General features: G+C 37.7%; 1 protein-coding gene across 1 annotated transcript in view; it reads left to right on the top strand.

The window, feature by feature from the left end:
* Window positions 1-16,764, top strand: part of LAMB1 (laminin subunit beta 1) — a 1,172,470-nt gene that overhangs the window by 905,257 nt on the left and 250,449 nt on the right. Inside the window, exon 25 of the mRNA XM_044088561.1 lies at window positions 11,205-11,389. Coding sequence (XP_043944496.1) covers window positions 11,205-11,389 — 185 coding nt within the window. The remainder of the gene's footprint in view (window positions 1-11,204; window positions 11,390-16,764) is intronic.

Below are 16,764 nucleotides of genomic sequence, written 5' to 3'. Positions count from 1 at the left end.
ACATAAAATGCTTGTAGGTAAGGTAAGTGTGGGTTGGGGAAACTAATGCCTAAACTTTCAGATGTTCTGAATGTTTCAGCATTAGAGGTAGGAGCTGGAGTGTTTGTGCAGATGTAGGTGGGTTAGGGTTAGAGTAAGGATTGTGTAAGGGGAAATTTTATTGTGTGTGTGTCTGAGCTGTTATGCATAGTGGTTATGTTACAGAAAGGGCTTTTTTAAGTTAAGGTTAAGGGTTAGGGGCAGGGTCAAAGTTATTGTTAGTGTTAGCAGGCATTAGTAAGGTGGTGTGTGAGTGTGTGTGTGTGTGTGTGTGTGTGTGTGTGTGTGTGTGTGTGTGTGTGTCTGTGTGTGAGTGTGTGTGAGTGCGTGTGAGTGTGTGTGTGTGTGAGAGCGAGCAATTTGTTTTTGTGCAGCTTTCCTATTTCTCTGACCCAGAATGCTGTGTATCCATTAAAATTCTAAGTATTCAGGGTATATCCTTGAACAATGCATATCTATTTTCTTATAGGTTCATAGGCTGGTACTAGGCTATCAGTCCTAGGGCCTATACAAGCCTAGCCATAACAATTCCCTGGCTATTTCTTCCTTCACTATTTACTTCCCTGGACCCCTGTCTAGCAGGGCGACTGACGTGATCCCCGGGGTGAATTTCCTTTCTCCCATGCAATCGTCAAGGTTCCTTTTGAAGAGGACCAAAGAGGCACTCTGCTTGACATGTATGGGCGATCTATTCCAGAGTCTGGGGAGTCTCTGGGTCAGGAACCTATCCCTCCAGCATGTTTTGTTTATTGTGATAAGGTTTAGAACCCTGGAGCTTGTGGCTCTGAGGGATTGGGATTTCTTTAAGTGTAGCATGCCCAACAGTTCTGGGTTTGACATGGCCTTGTATGTTAAGCAGAGATCGCCTCTGAGTAGATGATATGCGACAGAGTATAGCCGGAGTTTTTTAAGGTGGTCAGCGTAGGGCATCTGCTTTAGGCAGGTGAGGTATTTCTGCGGCCTTTCCAGTTGTTGCAGATGTCTTGAGAGGTACATACCAAACTGGGCATTGTATTCTATAATGGGTCTAATGAGGGATGAGTACAGTGGGACAATGACCTCCTTTTTTCTGGATGAAAAGCCCTTAGTGTTGAGGTGTGCCACATAGAAGGATTTCCTGACTGTTGTGGCGATGTGGTTATCGAAGGTGAGACCACTGTCCACCTGTGTCCCTAGGTCTCTTATCACACTTTCGGTGTTTAGTGTACTGCCACCTGTATGGTAATTCATGGGTACATGTTTTTTCCCAAAGGGGATAACTATACATTTCTTGACCTTGAGCTTGAGCCCATGGCTCTGGCACCAAGCATCTGTTTCTGTAAGGCCCTTTTGTAGAGTATCCACATCATTTGGGGATTCAATAATGGCTCACAGTTTGCAGTCATCTGCAAACTTTGTTAGCCAGAGTCCCTTAGTGTTGGCCTGTACTTCAAAGAAATACATGCCAAACAAGAGCGGTCCCAGGACTGAACCCTGAGGTACTCCACTTGTCACTTGTCTGGAGCTGGATTTGGAGTCGGCTACTTTTACAGTGTGGGTTCTTTCACTAAGCCAGTTAGCAACCCATTGGGTGAAGTAGGGATTAATGCACAGCTTAGTAAGTTTATCTATGATTCCAGAGTGGGGGTGGTGTCAAAGGCCTTGGCAAGGTCTATATAGGCTGTGTGGACCACCTTACCCTTTTCCATGACTCTGGAGACTGATTCGATGAAGTCAGTCAGGTTCAGGAGACAAGATCGGACCTTCATGAACCTAAACTGAGTGGGGTTCAGTGTTTGAAGGTTGCCAATGTCTTTGTTTATAAGTTCCATGATAATACGCTCCATGACTTTGCAGATAAGGCTCATCAGACTGATGGGACGGTAGTTTCCGGGATCCAAGGTGGATCCCCCCTTGTGGAGTGGGATAACTGTAGCTGTGCGCCACTCAGTGGGCACGAAACCTGAGGTGAGGCTATGATTAAACATGACACTTAGGTGAGGTGCCAGTTCATATTGTAGTTCATGTAGTACTGAAGCTTTCATACCCACTGCCTTTTATTTCTGGTGCACTAGAGTCATTTCTGATGTGTCCCCCCTCAAGCTTCACTCTTGGTTCTTGAATGCATATGAAGACCCACACAGTGTCATTAGTTTGTTGTACCAATCATCAAATCCTTTACTTGTCTGATTTGTTCAGGTATGTGGAAGAAGTTTCATGCTGCATCTCCTTGGTCGAGCAGAGTTCTTCACTTGTAAGGTGGATATGAACAGAAGCATAGCTAGGGCAAGGTGAAATGAAAGGCAGCTCCAGGTGCAGTGTGTTAGGAGGTGCAATTGACAGTTGTCAGTGGGATGGTACTGCAGTACCAGCATTCAGAAAAGAATACAGATGCTGTGTCTGCTGTCAGGGCTAAAGCATTTCTTGTGTGGTAATCTAACTGTAGCAAGCTACTTGTTACATTTGTAGCAAGCAGTCTGCCATAGTTTCAAATGAAAGACTTTTTTTGTCTACAACTTGCATAGAGGAACTTTTTATTTTTATTATTTTTTTGGTCCTCAACTTAGAATTGCAAGAGTGTTAGATAAGCTAGATGTGGGTCTGGATGAGAATTTGGATTGTGTTCTTGTTGAAACTGCTAGGACCACATTTGCAGCCTTGGAAATAACAGACTAAATGAGCAAAAGGGGTTTGTTTATATACTATGTTCAGGACTGCTGCACTTAAAAGTATTTCCTTTGTTCTGAGGTTCAGTGATCTCAGAGTGTGGTGGGTTCAGTATCTGAAAAGTGTTTAGTGGCATCACAAATATGAGTTACAAGTCATGCACTTTTAGTAGGTAGCCATTTGGATTACCTCCTTTCCCCATCAAATATTGCCATACATTATCCCATCCTTAAGGATTAAACTTTATCTGTTCTTGTTTTCATCTGTCAAAGGAGTGCATAACCACAGTCCAATTAATGTGGACGTGTGGACTGTAAACATTCTAGGAGTTTCTACTGTTTTATGTGAGCTCCAGATTGTCTTGGGGCTTACATTTTTTAAAAACTTTGGATCTTGCCTCCTTTGAAGAGGATTTTCAGTAATGGGTTTTCTAGTTTTTAGAAAGGTTTTACTTGTGCCAGTCTATGCTATTTAAATTTGTTAAAGTGTCCTTCTTGCCCTGTCTGTTCACAATGAATCGAGTGTCACTGTGACCCTCTTTGGTTGTTTTGTCAAGCACTTAACATTCAGAGAACAACGAGACAGAACTGTAGAGTGGGGGACATCTTCCCTTTCATGGCATCTGAGTACGAGACATTTGTAGCGATGATCTTGGCATGGGAATCCCCCCCCCCCCCCCCCAACATTGACTTGTCACAAGGATCATGAATTATGGCCTACTGAATAAACTGCCTTTATTGTCTTGTGCTATTTACACTAAATAATACTGCTGGTTTACTTCAGGCTGTATCTGTAGCCATGAAAGTAAATATATGCAAATAAATTGCAATAATGAATACTTAATGCATGTACTGTAGAGGAGGATTGTAGAGAGTGAGGGGGTGTAATAACAACTTTAATTCTCTGTACTGAATATTCAGTGTCCATGAAAGTACCAGCTTTAAAGTTAAAAAAAAATTGCTAGTAAGTGTTGGCATGTTGAAAGTTAAAGTAACTCTCTTGGGAAAATATAAAGAGGTATTTTTCTTTAACAGAAAGGGTAGCAGTTGATTGGAACCAATCTTTCAGAGGTGATGGTATTGTCAAAAATGATGAGGGAATTTGAAAATGCTTCAACAAGCTTAAGGTGTAGTCATCTAGTGTGTTTGTAAGGCAGGGGTAAGCTGTTGGTTAACCAATTTCCATCTTATCTAATTGGTCAGTATAGAAATGAGCAGATTCAGTGGTGCCAAACTGGTCGTTTATGCCTTTGTTTTATGCAGCCTTTGTGAACTTGTTTTACTTTTGCTGTCCTAAAATTATTTATGTTATGTAAATGTATGATTTGTTCTGCTTTTTAAATAAAATACAGAAAACATCACACTTTTTTCAACATTCTAGTTAACTCAGGATTTTCTTGGAATGGACAGTTGAACTGTTCATAGTTAAGTACTAGACAATCAATCTGCAGACCATTTCAAGCCTAAAATTCCCTCTAGTCTCAAGGATGGCAGGACAAGCTAGAGGAGGACAGGACAAGGTAGATTGGGAGAGAACTGGAGGCTGCCCATCCAATTATCTATGTTTATCTTGATGATGGCAAGGCTACTACACTGCTTGACATGTAGAGGAAATTTGTTCCAGAAGTGAGGCATACATTAAGATATGAATCTATCATGCCAACATGCATTTATCTACTGATGAAGGTTTGGTTCCTTTAAGTTAGTATTTGGTGTACCATTACTTCTGCAAAGGAATAGGAGATCAAATAGGGTTTGGCACAAAAGGCTAGACATAGACCTCCACAAAAGAGTCTTTAAAAGACTAAGTAGAATGAAAGGGCTGCCAGTCTCTCTTGAAAACTAAGGTGTGTGAGGCCACTGATCTTTTTAGTTGTGAATCTCTGAGGTCTCTCAAGTTATGTGATATATTTAGATAAGTACATCCCAAAAGGCACATTATATTCAGTAATGGGTCTGATAAGGTATGAGTCAATGCCAGTTAAGACTTCTTTGGATCTAGTGGAGATGCCGTTGGAAATTAGATGGGCCACATAAAAGACTTTCCAAACTACTGTGGAGATATGATGGTCAAATGATAAGGAATTATTAACTAGAGTAGTCGAGTCCCTTACAGCAATGTCTTATTGGAGTGGTGCACCTCCTATACAGTAAGTGTAAATGTTTTGTTTACCAAAATGAACTATGCTACATTTGTTTATATTTCATTTGAGACAATTGTCCTTGCATCAGTTGTTAACATGATCTAAACCAGTTGAATATCGAATAACAACACCCAGGATTTGTTAATTGAAAGGGCATATTGAGTGCACATTGAGTGTATGCTCCAAACCTGCCATGAGAAAGCAACTAAGACCTGTAAAGATGCACCCATTAGTAAAGATGTGACAAAGTTGTGTCAGAAAGGCAAAGTGTTCAGAATTGGAGACAGCAGAGTCCATCCATCCATCCATCCATCCATCCATTCACAACCCCTTTTCCCCATTTTTGCATATGGGGTGGGGGTGCCATTTCAACAGGGACAATTGTCTAGAGCCACTGTTTACATCACTGGGTGGCCAGCCTGGCCACAGTAGTTCTTCTGCGCTACACACTTACATGCACACTCACACCTGTGGCCAATTTAGATTATCCAGTCCACCCACTGCACATCTTCAGAATGTGGTTGAAAACCAGAACACCCCAGAGGAAACCCAGGCAAGCACAGGGAGGACATGCAGACTCCATACAGAAGGCACCTCAGCTGAGAATTGAACCAGGGAATCTTTTACTGTGAGGCAACACTATCTGCTGTGTCACTGTGCCATCCCGCTATTTGTAGAAATGATTATTCACTGTACAGTAGGCAGAAGAGAAGCACATTTTTTCTCAGAAGTCAGGGAGTGTCAAGAGGCAGATGTGAGATTCAAGGTGTTGTATCCAGCTCCCTTCATATTATTTTTTCCTGGAGGATCAAAGAGAAGTTTTGATGCAGAACAGGATAAGGAGGAAATAAAAAAGTTTATCCAACAAAAAGTGAGACAGCAAGCAAAAGGGGAGTCTGCTTCTCATTCTTCTGAGAGAGAGTTCATAAAGAAACTTTAGCAATGAAACAAACCTTTTTCAATGTTCCAATGGAAAATGCTTGAGAGACAGAAAAAAGCATAGGAGTTGACTAGAACAATCAGGAGTACCTTGGAGATGAACCAGAGAAATGAGTGAATAAATGTGAGACTGTAAAGCCTTAATCATGTTTATGAAATATAGCTTTTCAAAAAAAAGTAGCTGAAAAAGACAGGACTTTATTGACTTTGTTAAACTTTTGGGTGGGCTGTAAAGCCTGTATCTCACTTTATGACATTAATGTTTAGAAGGGCACTAAAAGAAGAAAATGTAACTGTAAGTAAAACAATTTTTGATCTTATTAGCATTTGTATAAACATTTCATGATATTAACTGCACGTTATATATATTAAAGCAATTTTCTGTAATGTATAGTCACGGGTATTTTGAATATGGGAGGAGTCTTTTAAGTGACTGTTGTATGTCCTTAAATATGTTAAAGTAGACAAGTACTATTTAAATTGTAAGAAATACATGCTTTACAGTATAACAAGAAAAGAAAGTGTCAACAAAAGCAAGTTTACTGTTACTATGCTTTGATCTTGGGGTGCTGGGGTGTGGGTGGGGTATAAAAGTGCACTGATTATAATATATGTGGAACTATGATATTTTTCCTTGTTTTACAAGGGTGAATGTCTAGTTTAATGCCCCTGGCTTAAGCTGTAGATATTTTTTTTCTCTTTTTTGTAGGCAAGTAGGCTTTAAAAATAAGACAAAATGATGAAAGCCATGAACAATGCTATGTTTCTTACATATGCAAATATATTAGGGTTTTCCCCTTTTCCATTAACAAAATGTTCAGTGGGGGTGAAGAAGTCTGTAGCTGAAAGCAGCTGCACATTCTTTTCTGAGCAAAATGTACAAAGATTCATTGCTGAGTACTTTTCCATGAAGATGAGCTGACTGCAGGTGCAAGCAATTAATCTTGACAGTTCTGAGTATTCTTTGCTGAAGGAAATGCAAAATTTAAAGGTACACTGGCAAACATTTCAGTGAAAAAGTTTGAAATTATGGGAAGTGAATAAAAGATAGCAGTCTCCCTAAGCCTTAATTCTTTAATGCATTTAATAGAACAGCGTACCATTTAATTTTATTTAAAGTTAGCCAGAGTACTTTTTTCTTAAGGTTAAAAGTTAATGTTTTCTGAAGGCTTACAATTTGTTTTTCCCATCTGGTAGGGGGAATAGAGATATGAAAAGAACAAACTGCAATTAGTGTAAGAAGGAACACAGGCTGTGGGATACACTTTAACATGAGTAATGGATGCAGCTGTCGATTTGGGGCAGTTGTTCCTATCTGGAAGGTAAAACTTCATTTTTCAAGATGTACATTGTTTTGTGGAGTGTTTTGAACACATATTCAATTTTTTGTTTGAGCATTTCCATTAAAACAAAGTCTTGAAAAATGTGATAGGTTCAAATGGTGATGAGAAGAAGCAACTGTATAAAAGAACAACTTGTCAAACATTAGTGTGTGCATTTAACACAAAAGTTGGAAATACATGTTCGAAAAAAACTGTCATGTATTATGTCAGGTGGGAACAATAGCTTTTTATCATAATGGCTACACTATCCATTATTATCTTGGAATATAAGTGGCCTTATAGGTATAGACAAAAAGAAAACAGTATTGAATTAAGCAGAGTGCAAACAACAGTGCTGCAGGAGACATATTTGGAAATAAATGAGCATGTGAATTTGACAAAGAAAAGATTTTAGGATTGATATTCAGCAAAATAGAGGCATAGAAAGGGGGAGTAATTATTATTAATTTCTAGATGGGCTTCAGTAATGATTGAAGAGGAAAAAGACAGTAACGGTAGATTTGCAGTAGTAAGGGGCTATTGGCAAGGGAGGAGGATTAAGCTAGCATGTATATTCAACCAAAAACTGCTATGGAGCTTATGAACATTTGAAGAGAAATAATCACCTTTCAGCATGAAGTATTACTTATAGTAAAGACTGGAACTTGATTTGCAATAGTGAGGATGTATCAGGGAGACTTTGAAGGGAAAATACAACAAAGTTAGATTTGTGAAGCAATTTATAAAAATATTTTGTATGGAAGATGTGAATATCATAGTAGGAACTTGAACAGAATGTACATACCATTCCCTAAAGTACAATAACTGGGCTAGACTTGCTAGAAATTGTATTTCAGAGGGACATTTGAATTTAACTGAAAGCTTCAACACACATCCAGTAACTATTTCAGATCATGCATCAATAAAAACTAAGGTATAAATGCAGGTTAATGACGTAAAATTGAGAGAATGGCACTTTCCCACCTATCTGTTAAAAAAAGAGGAATATAAGGAATAGGTAATGTAAATTATTTGACAGTTATTAGGGAAAATAGGAATATCTTCAGAAGGTATAGCTAGTAAAAGAAGAAATTGAGTTTAAAATGGTAGAAATAAAAAGATATGCTTAATAAGTAATAGAAATTACTTAGAGGACTGACAAAGGTTAAAGTATTGCAAAATAAGGGGAATCTCACAGAACAAGAAGAGGTGCAAATGCAGAGTGCTGAAGTGAAAGTAAGGGATTATCGAGATAAGATGCATGAGTTTAGAAATATTGCTGTTAACCAGTTATAGTTTGATAATAACTCCAGGGCACAACTTAGGGAACAGAAAGTAGAAATTATTGTTGCCAAACTTAGGGAGCTTATAGATGGAATTTATAGACATTTTAGAGATATTTCAGAAATTTTATGAAAATTCATATAGAGCAGAGAAATGTGAAAATAAAAAAGAGCACAAATGGAAATATTTATGGAAAATTAATTTTGCCAGGTTTAGAGGCTGATGAGGCTGAAGTAATAGTTAAAAAGGAGGGGAAGAGATAAAAATGATGCTGTGTAATCAATCTTCAGAAAACTCTCTAGGAACATGGGGTATTCCTGAAGAAGTTTGGATGTCAGGAAGGAAGAAAGTGATAAAGATCGGGAAGATTTTGTTTCAGTATTTTAAAGGAAGAGGAACCAACATCTTGGAAGAAGAACCAGCTTCATGCAGACCCATTTAAATTGTAAACCATTATTATAATACATTTATGTCTATATTAGATAAAATATGGCAAAGGTGTTGCCAAACTTGATAGATAAGAATCAGTGCAGATTTGTGGAGGGGAGGCAAACATTTGACAAATTTAACAGAACAGTGATGATTTAGAGGAAGGTAGAATGTAAGAAAATACCACTGTTTTTGTTGAGTTTTGAGAAAGCATTCAACAGAGTAAGCTGTGATTTTATGAGTACAGCAATGGAAACATTTGCATTCTCTGACAGAATAATAAGATAAGGTTAATTAGGAGGATATATGAAGGATTGGAGACAAGAATTAAAGTGGAAGGGTTCCTCTCTGATAAATTGTGTTTAAACATTTATGGGACATGATAGGATACAATATTTGGGAGTGTGGATTAAAAAGCCTTCTATTATGGCAGCTAAGGATATGTGGGAAGAGACTAAAGAAAATATAATACAAAAACTGACAAATTCAAAGAGCTTGTTTATGGATATGGTTAGTAAGGTACTAGCAGTGAAAAATTTTTTTAGTCCCTTTAATGTTATGTACCGGTGAGACATATTTTTATCAACCAGAGGAGAAGTTGTGGACAGTAATCAATAAAGAGTCGAAGAAATTTGTCTGGGAAGGGAATAGGGCAAAGATCAAATGGGATACATTGATTTTCAATAGAACAAGGTGGATTAGGATTACCTGATTTGGATGGATGTTTTCAAGCTAAACTTTTAAGGCTCATATACATAACACTGGCAGAAAGTTATAATTCAGAATGGAAAGGGATTGTGATGAAGCAGGGGGAAGTTCAAGAAATAGAGAGAGAGTGGGATTTTGGGTGCAGATCCTTAAAAAGAATTATAACAACCATACAGAATAGTATATTCATAGACTAGCAGAAATTATTCCAAGAACTAAGGTAACACAAGAATGGAGAAAGATTTTACCAGTAGGAATGACTGCTAGTAGGGGTACAGAAAAGAAGCAAGAGGGGCTGGAATTTACTGGAGAAAACTGGCAAAGAAACCAAAGTATTGGGAGCAAATAACTTGAAAGGGAAAGGTAATAAAGTGGTATGAAGCCAAGAATATGTTTGGACTGCAGGCCAGAGACTGCCTTCTTTACCAGGGATTGATATCAGAGTATAAGAGGGAGAAAGGGATAAGTGAATCTTAAGTGTAAAACCTGTTCTGGTGGGGGGTTTAATCAAATCTAGAACAGAACCTGCTGTTAAAATACTGCATGATAGCTGTAAGAATCAATCAGATGTGGTTAGAAAAGATCGAGAAGAGAGGCTGGAAAAGCAGTTTACAAAAGAACAATGGGAGGGCATATATATGGCTCCAAAGTATGCAACAAAATCCAGAGGATTTAGGATATTTGTTTGAAAGTGTTTAGGTATTTTTATAATCCAAGTAGACTTCAAATAATTTTTCCTCAGGTAGATAGCAAATGTTGGAGGTGTGGTGAGGAAGAAAGAGGTCGCTGAGAACATGTGTTTTGGTAGTTAATAAGTTGGCAGATTTAAAAAATTCCCTACAGACATACTGGGTGAGCAAATGGCTGTGACTCAGGATGTGATTGTTTGAGTTGGGATACAGGATCTGAATTGCCTTGACATAGTAAGGCATTATTAAGTTTAATTCTGTCAGCTGGCAAAAAAGCAATTGCTAGCAAATGGGAATCAAAGTCTAAACCTATTGTATCTGAAATATTGAATATTATAACAGTGGTAAAAAAATGGAAGATGGATCTTTAGGAAATGGAAGGAGCAAATTACATAGAAGTAAATGGAGGTTGTGGGAACAATATGCAGAATAATTTTCAGGACGAGGAGTGAGGTTTTAAGAGAAGGGATGAGTTCAGCAATTTGTTTAATGTTGGACTGATGACTGTTACAAAGAAAAGATGTGATGTATTTGCATGTAAATGGAAAATATATGTTTTTCTTTTCAGTTAATGTATGTTTGCATATGTCTTAAGTGATAATTTATGTTTAAAAAAAAGTAATGTGTTGTAGAATCTTAGCCTGGATAATTTTGTGGGTCTACAGATTTCATGTTAAAACACAAAGATACTTAGCATGCCTTTTTAACTAAAATGTGAAAAATAAAGCTGGTGAGTTACTAATCTTTATTTTTAAGAACATTTTGCAGTAGTGATGCTTACAAGAAATGCAGATGGATGAGATTTGGAAGAAAAGTGATGTTAGTTCATGGGAAAAACTGAACTGTCGTTATAACCGTCTGGTAGAAACTACAGTTTCAACATGTTTTTTTTTTTTTTTTTTTTTTACTTGAATAATAAGGGACAGCTGCTTTATATAAAATTTTGGCATATTTCATGTACTCACATGAAAGGTTGTAGTACTGTAAATCTTTTTTTTGTTGCAGGAAACTGATTACTCATGTCAGCAGCAAGCTAAATGAAGTTGAATCAGAGCTGTCTGTCACATCAGATCGCAGGAACGACACTGAGATGCAGCTGGAATCTGTTCGGGCAGATGTTGAAAGCTTCAGTGCTTTGGTGGAAGAGATGGCAGAACACCTTGAATTTATCAAGAACTCTGACATTCATGGTAAGTAAAGTCTTTCTTTAATCTGTTAGTAAAGCAGAAAGCCTTTTACTTCTTTGGAGAAAATGTATCAGATTGTATTCTGCATTGAAAGTGTTCACAAAGGGAAGAGAAGTGACTATAGCATGATCACTTACCATTTCACAGCTCAGACATTTGCCTCATCTCACCAGTTTATAAAATTAGTATATATCATATGTGGAGATGGGCCCTACTGCACTAAATGGTATATTATTTTCAACAGTAAATTCTAGATCACAGCTTTATTTTACTGTATTCTGATTGTTTAGCTAAAAGGGTCTGTGTTGCCTTAAAGTTGGCATCAGTATGGAGGTGATAAATTATGCCCCATCTGAGTTGGTACACCCCATACCTTCTGAATGATGAACATTGGTTGTAGATACCTATGGCTATTATAATGCTGGGTTGGAGCTTTCTAATTATGCCCTATTTCCTAGACCCTCACTCCAGGATACAGTGTGCAGCAAATGTTAATGTGGAAACATTGAATGTAAGGTACTGTAGATATTTGTCAGGTTTTCCTCCCATGCTCACTGGAAAGCATGTCTGATGTATGTCCCTTTAGCTGCACCTGTGGAGGCAAAAATCCTACACAAATCCTGGAGAGAAGGGAGGGGGGAGTTAACCATTGGCTGTTCCAGTCCCTCCCCAATCTATTCTTCCAGGTCACTAATCAGATTTGGCTACTTACATGGCGTTTGTGAGCTCTACATATCTTCTCTTTAGTTGTTTTAATAGCAGAATTAAAAAAAAGATAAAAAAAAAACATAAACGGAAATCTCCTACTTTGACTATGTTAGGTACAGAAAACTTGAAGTGGACTATGCCTTGTGGAAAATTAAAAGTAAACCTCCTGACTGGCAGGTCACAGTATAGCTTGTAAACATCCCTGTAAGTATCAAAATGTGCCATCAGATTAGTGTAAAGAAAGATGTTCTCTGGTATCTAATTCATATGAGGAATGTGTGGGTTCAGCTGATGCAGTGTTGCCAGATGTTGGTGCAGTTGAACACATTCATGCGTGTAGCACTAGTCATGCTATGTATCCCTGTGCTCTCACTGTTAGTTGTGTGGCCAACATTTACTACGTGCTGAGGAGCATTTCAAAGACAGACTACAGAAAGCACTCCATGTCTTAATGCAGATACAAAAATTGCAGAAGTTTAGTATCACAATCAGGCTTTTTAAATGTGAAAAATTATTTAATTTGAGCAAGTAAAGCAAAATGCTGCTCTGCTTGTTAACATTAAAGTTTTTGTTTAATATTTCTCTGAAATTCTCACTGACATAGAGGTATTTTACATAATTTAGTACAAATACTGGCAGATAGGAATGAAAGTCAGGTAGAGCATTTCATAGTAACTTGCCAATGGTCTGTCAGATATGACGACTAGATCAAATACTTTTTCTACAAAATCCATTTGGTTGAGACCAGAAGAGCAAACAGGCATGTCCTCACATTTTCTTCACATGGGGGATAGAACCCCCTACAGTACCCATGACAATGTCTGCCTGCCTTGCACTCCAGTTAATGTAACAAACTCTTATTTTATTTAATTTATTTTATTTTACATTTGTTGACCGGGAGAGTCCGACTGGATACATGTCCATTTTCAGCGGAGGCCCGGGGAGAAAAGCTCTACAGATAAATATCAAACAAGTATGAGATGTCTACATAGCAAGCAAGTATTCATAGGAAAACACATGATTTAACAAGATTCCATAGTTTTAAAGTTACAAAGTACAAAATTCATTGGTAGTCGCAAGATTTAACAAAATTCCATAGTTTAAAATTAGAGTAAAGTAGTACTTAGAATGTACTGGTTTCCAGTAATAACATTGATTGAGACAAATGTAAGTAAAAGGGGGTTGGTAGAGGATGTTAGGGTTAGGTTTGTGAGATGTGGTTGGGTTTAAAGTTGGAATGTGTATAATTGCGGACTGTTGGTGTAGGTGTTTGCAGGTGAGGTACTATAAGGAGGAGTCAGATAACAATGCATATGTTATAAAGGACTTTGTGAGTTGACCTCTTCAAGGCCATTGGTCACAACCAAACAGGTTTTGCTTACACAAGTTTGATTGACTAGAAAAATGTTTGTATCTAACTTTCAGGTGATCAGATATTGGCAATCCGTAAATCCACAAGAGTGATGCATGTTGAAAGGAAAGATGCATTAAATTCTGCCATATGTGGAGAAACAGTTCTTAGAATTATTTCAAATACATGAAAGTCTTTGATGAGCTTTCATTTAAGGCAGTGTGCTGCTCCACTAAAAAAATACATAAAAATGTTTAGTCCTTACAGTCCAGTAACTACAAATTGACTATTTTTGATAAATAGTTCTGTCCATATTTATTGACATGTTAAAAGTCTTTGGTCACATTCTGTTTGGTTGCAGACGTGAAAATGCACAAATGCAAAACACCACAGTTTCCCAGCAGTTCCCAAAAGTTTTTAAGCTTAACCTTATGATTGTGCCATATTGATTACCTTTTTTTAAAAATAAATTCCAAGGATGTTTTGCAAGAATATACATAGAAATTAAAGGGCACAGAACACTTTATGAGACAAAACTCTAAGTTGGGAATGTTGTTTTTATAACTGTAAGATGCTGTGAAAAGTGCCTTATGGGTTATAATTAAAAAATGTTCAATCTTCAGAATTGGTGTACACCTAGAAAGAGTCATTTTTTTAAAATATGCCATACTACAAGTTTGGTAGTGCTGTTGTTCACAGTAATTTTTCCTGTGGTGAACATAAGGATCTTCAGACCCAAAAATATTTTTGTATGCTTGGAAGTGCAGGTTACGTCGAGCAGAAAAGCCAAGGATTGGAAAAGTGATAGTTGGCATGTTTGAGAGAGATAGTAATATAGTTCATGAGCTAAAATGTAGCACGCTGTTTAAACTAGCCACATTGGTCATTTCTATGGTGTAGAAGAATGGATCCCTGACTTTGGCCTCATTGACTAGAATACAGTTAGTGGGCCCAGGTGATGGTGGAGCTGGGTATGGAGGGTCTATATTACATGATCGAATGCTAAAGTGATCGAACACCTTAACATCGACCATGTAATATCGAAAGCAAAAAACAGCGAACAGACAATTTAACGCATGGAAAGATTTCCCTTGGCCGTTCGCTGGATTTTGCCATTTTCTCCACTGTGAAGCGGTCTCAGAGTTGGTATATTTAGTTAGGGGGTGTGGGAGGCACAGTTAGTTTGGCTATAAAGTAAAAAAAATTTTTAGTGGCCGACAGTAACGTTTCCTGGCGGTGTTCGGTGTTTTGTAGTTCGATCACCTTAGCATTCGATCACATAATATAGACCAGGTATGGATGGGCGGGAATGAACTTGTGATATTGGCTAACCTTTCCCATGGGACAAAGAAATGAACATATTAATGCTCCAGTGACTACTGTTGGAGGACAGTGCTGGGCCTGGCTTCTGCATAGCCTGAAGGGATATACATGTGCACTATAGCCAAGCCTGGTATATCATTGTGTGAAGCCACACCCCAATATTTTAGGTCCTGCTGTGAGGGGTAGTACTGGGAAGTAGGCAGTAAAGCATACAAAATTCCTGTGTCTACTCATGATAACTGCTTTCTATTTGCCAACTGTAAAAATAGGAGGACTGCATGGAGGCACATCCCCACTGTAGAGAATGGAACCCTGTTGTTGATGTGTCGTTCTACTTTTGTCAAGACAAGAGGTGTAAAAGGGTCAAAAGATCACTAGAGAATGCTGATAGTCAGAGAGATAACTGAACATAAATAGATTTAAAAAAAAATCACAAAAGCTGCAACCTTACCAGTATCCATTTCAGTGATCATACATAAAGTTTTGTTTTAGGTGCTTTTACACTTAATTTTTCCACATTCATTTTATAACCGTGCCCCATAAACTCTGTTTGAAAGGTGAGTATACTCGCCCTTTGTGAAGTCAGCTTTCAGCATAGAACTGTACATTACATTTCTACGCGGAGGCTGGAATCAAAAAAGATTTAGTAAATATTTTAGTCTCTGTTGTTAAAACTTACGTAGTTAGAGGAAAAAATGAGAGTCCAGTGCAAATGTAGTGGTATGAGTGATTGTCTTGTCCATGACTAATGATAAACTTTCTTTCTCTAGTATTACACTCAGTTAACAACTAAAGGTAACTGTTGCATTGTTATTAATAATCCTTGGGAGTTAGCCAGATGAAGAATTCCATTAATACAGCCTGACTTTCAGAGCTTTAGGTGATTCCTTTCAGTACATTGGAACATTCGTTGTAAGCAGCACGTATAGGCGTATAGGCTAAAAATAGCACTGTCAATCAAAGAAGCTGTAAAAACAATGAAAAATGGTAAAACTGGAACCCTTTCACATTTGCCAGTATGAAAATAATTTTCATGCATACCACAGGGAAATTAAGAAAAACAACTAGGAAAAAATTTAATAAAACAAAGGAAGATGTTATGCTAGTTGAAAAGGGGACTCATGACCACATGGCAACTTATTGGAATGACGGCAAGCTAACACAACAAAAAGATGAGGTAGAAAAACCACCATGGAGGGGAAAGAAATGCAAAGAAGCTTTTTTTTTTAAATCAATAGGTCATTACATGACTCTGTAAAGAGCAATAATAAAAAAATGGAATAACAGAAGAAGGAAAAGGCAGACAAGAAAGGAAAAACAATTAAATATGAATTGATACAGGAAGAAATTAAACTAAAATTGACAGAGCATATAGATCCTGAAGGAAAATGTTATGGTTTGCCACCATTCTAAGAAAGATGGAAGGGACCAGTTGTAAAAGTTTCATCACATAGTGCATTAGCTAATGGACTAGTATGGTAACTGCAGAAACAACAACTGAAAGAGTCCATAGGGTATATTAACTGGGTGCTTTGGCTATGAAAACACCCAGGGCAGTTGTAGCCAAGTTCCATTCTTCTGAACAAACTAAAAAAATAGTTTATACTAGAGTATATGTGGACAATGGTTATCCAGAAAAAAAAAGATAACAGGCAAGCAATTTCCTGTCAGCAGTTAGAGGATGTATGCAAACAGGCATACATTTAAAACTTACATACATAGCTTTATCGTGCATGTTTTTCTCAAGTGGCATGAAAACCTACTTGATGGTGGACGCAGCAATGGAACACTTGTGACTGATGTCAGAGAAAACAGACTCTAGAGAAGAGTAAATGCAGAGACTGGTAAAACCTAGGAAATTTGGCAAATACAGGCAAAGATTGCTGGCAAAACCTTTTCCCATTTTCCAAAAGAAACTGATAACCAGAAAGTTGTATAAGACTTTACAGACTGAGTGAGCCTTTAAATGTTGCAAAAAGCCAGGGAAGAATCAATT

The sequence above is a fragment of the Protopterus annectens genome, chromosome 11.part0 (genome assembly GCF_019279795.1).
Source record: "Protopterus annectens isolate FY-2018-M chromosome 11.part0, PAN1.0, whole genome shotgun sequence".
In the NCBI taxonomy this organism is placed as follows: Eukaryota; Metazoa; Chordata; order Ceratodontiformes; family Protopteridae; genus Protopterus; species Protopterus annectens.
The sequence above is the reverse complement of the archived record's forward strand: the minus strand, read 5'-3'. Positions and strand labels throughout refer to the sequence as shown.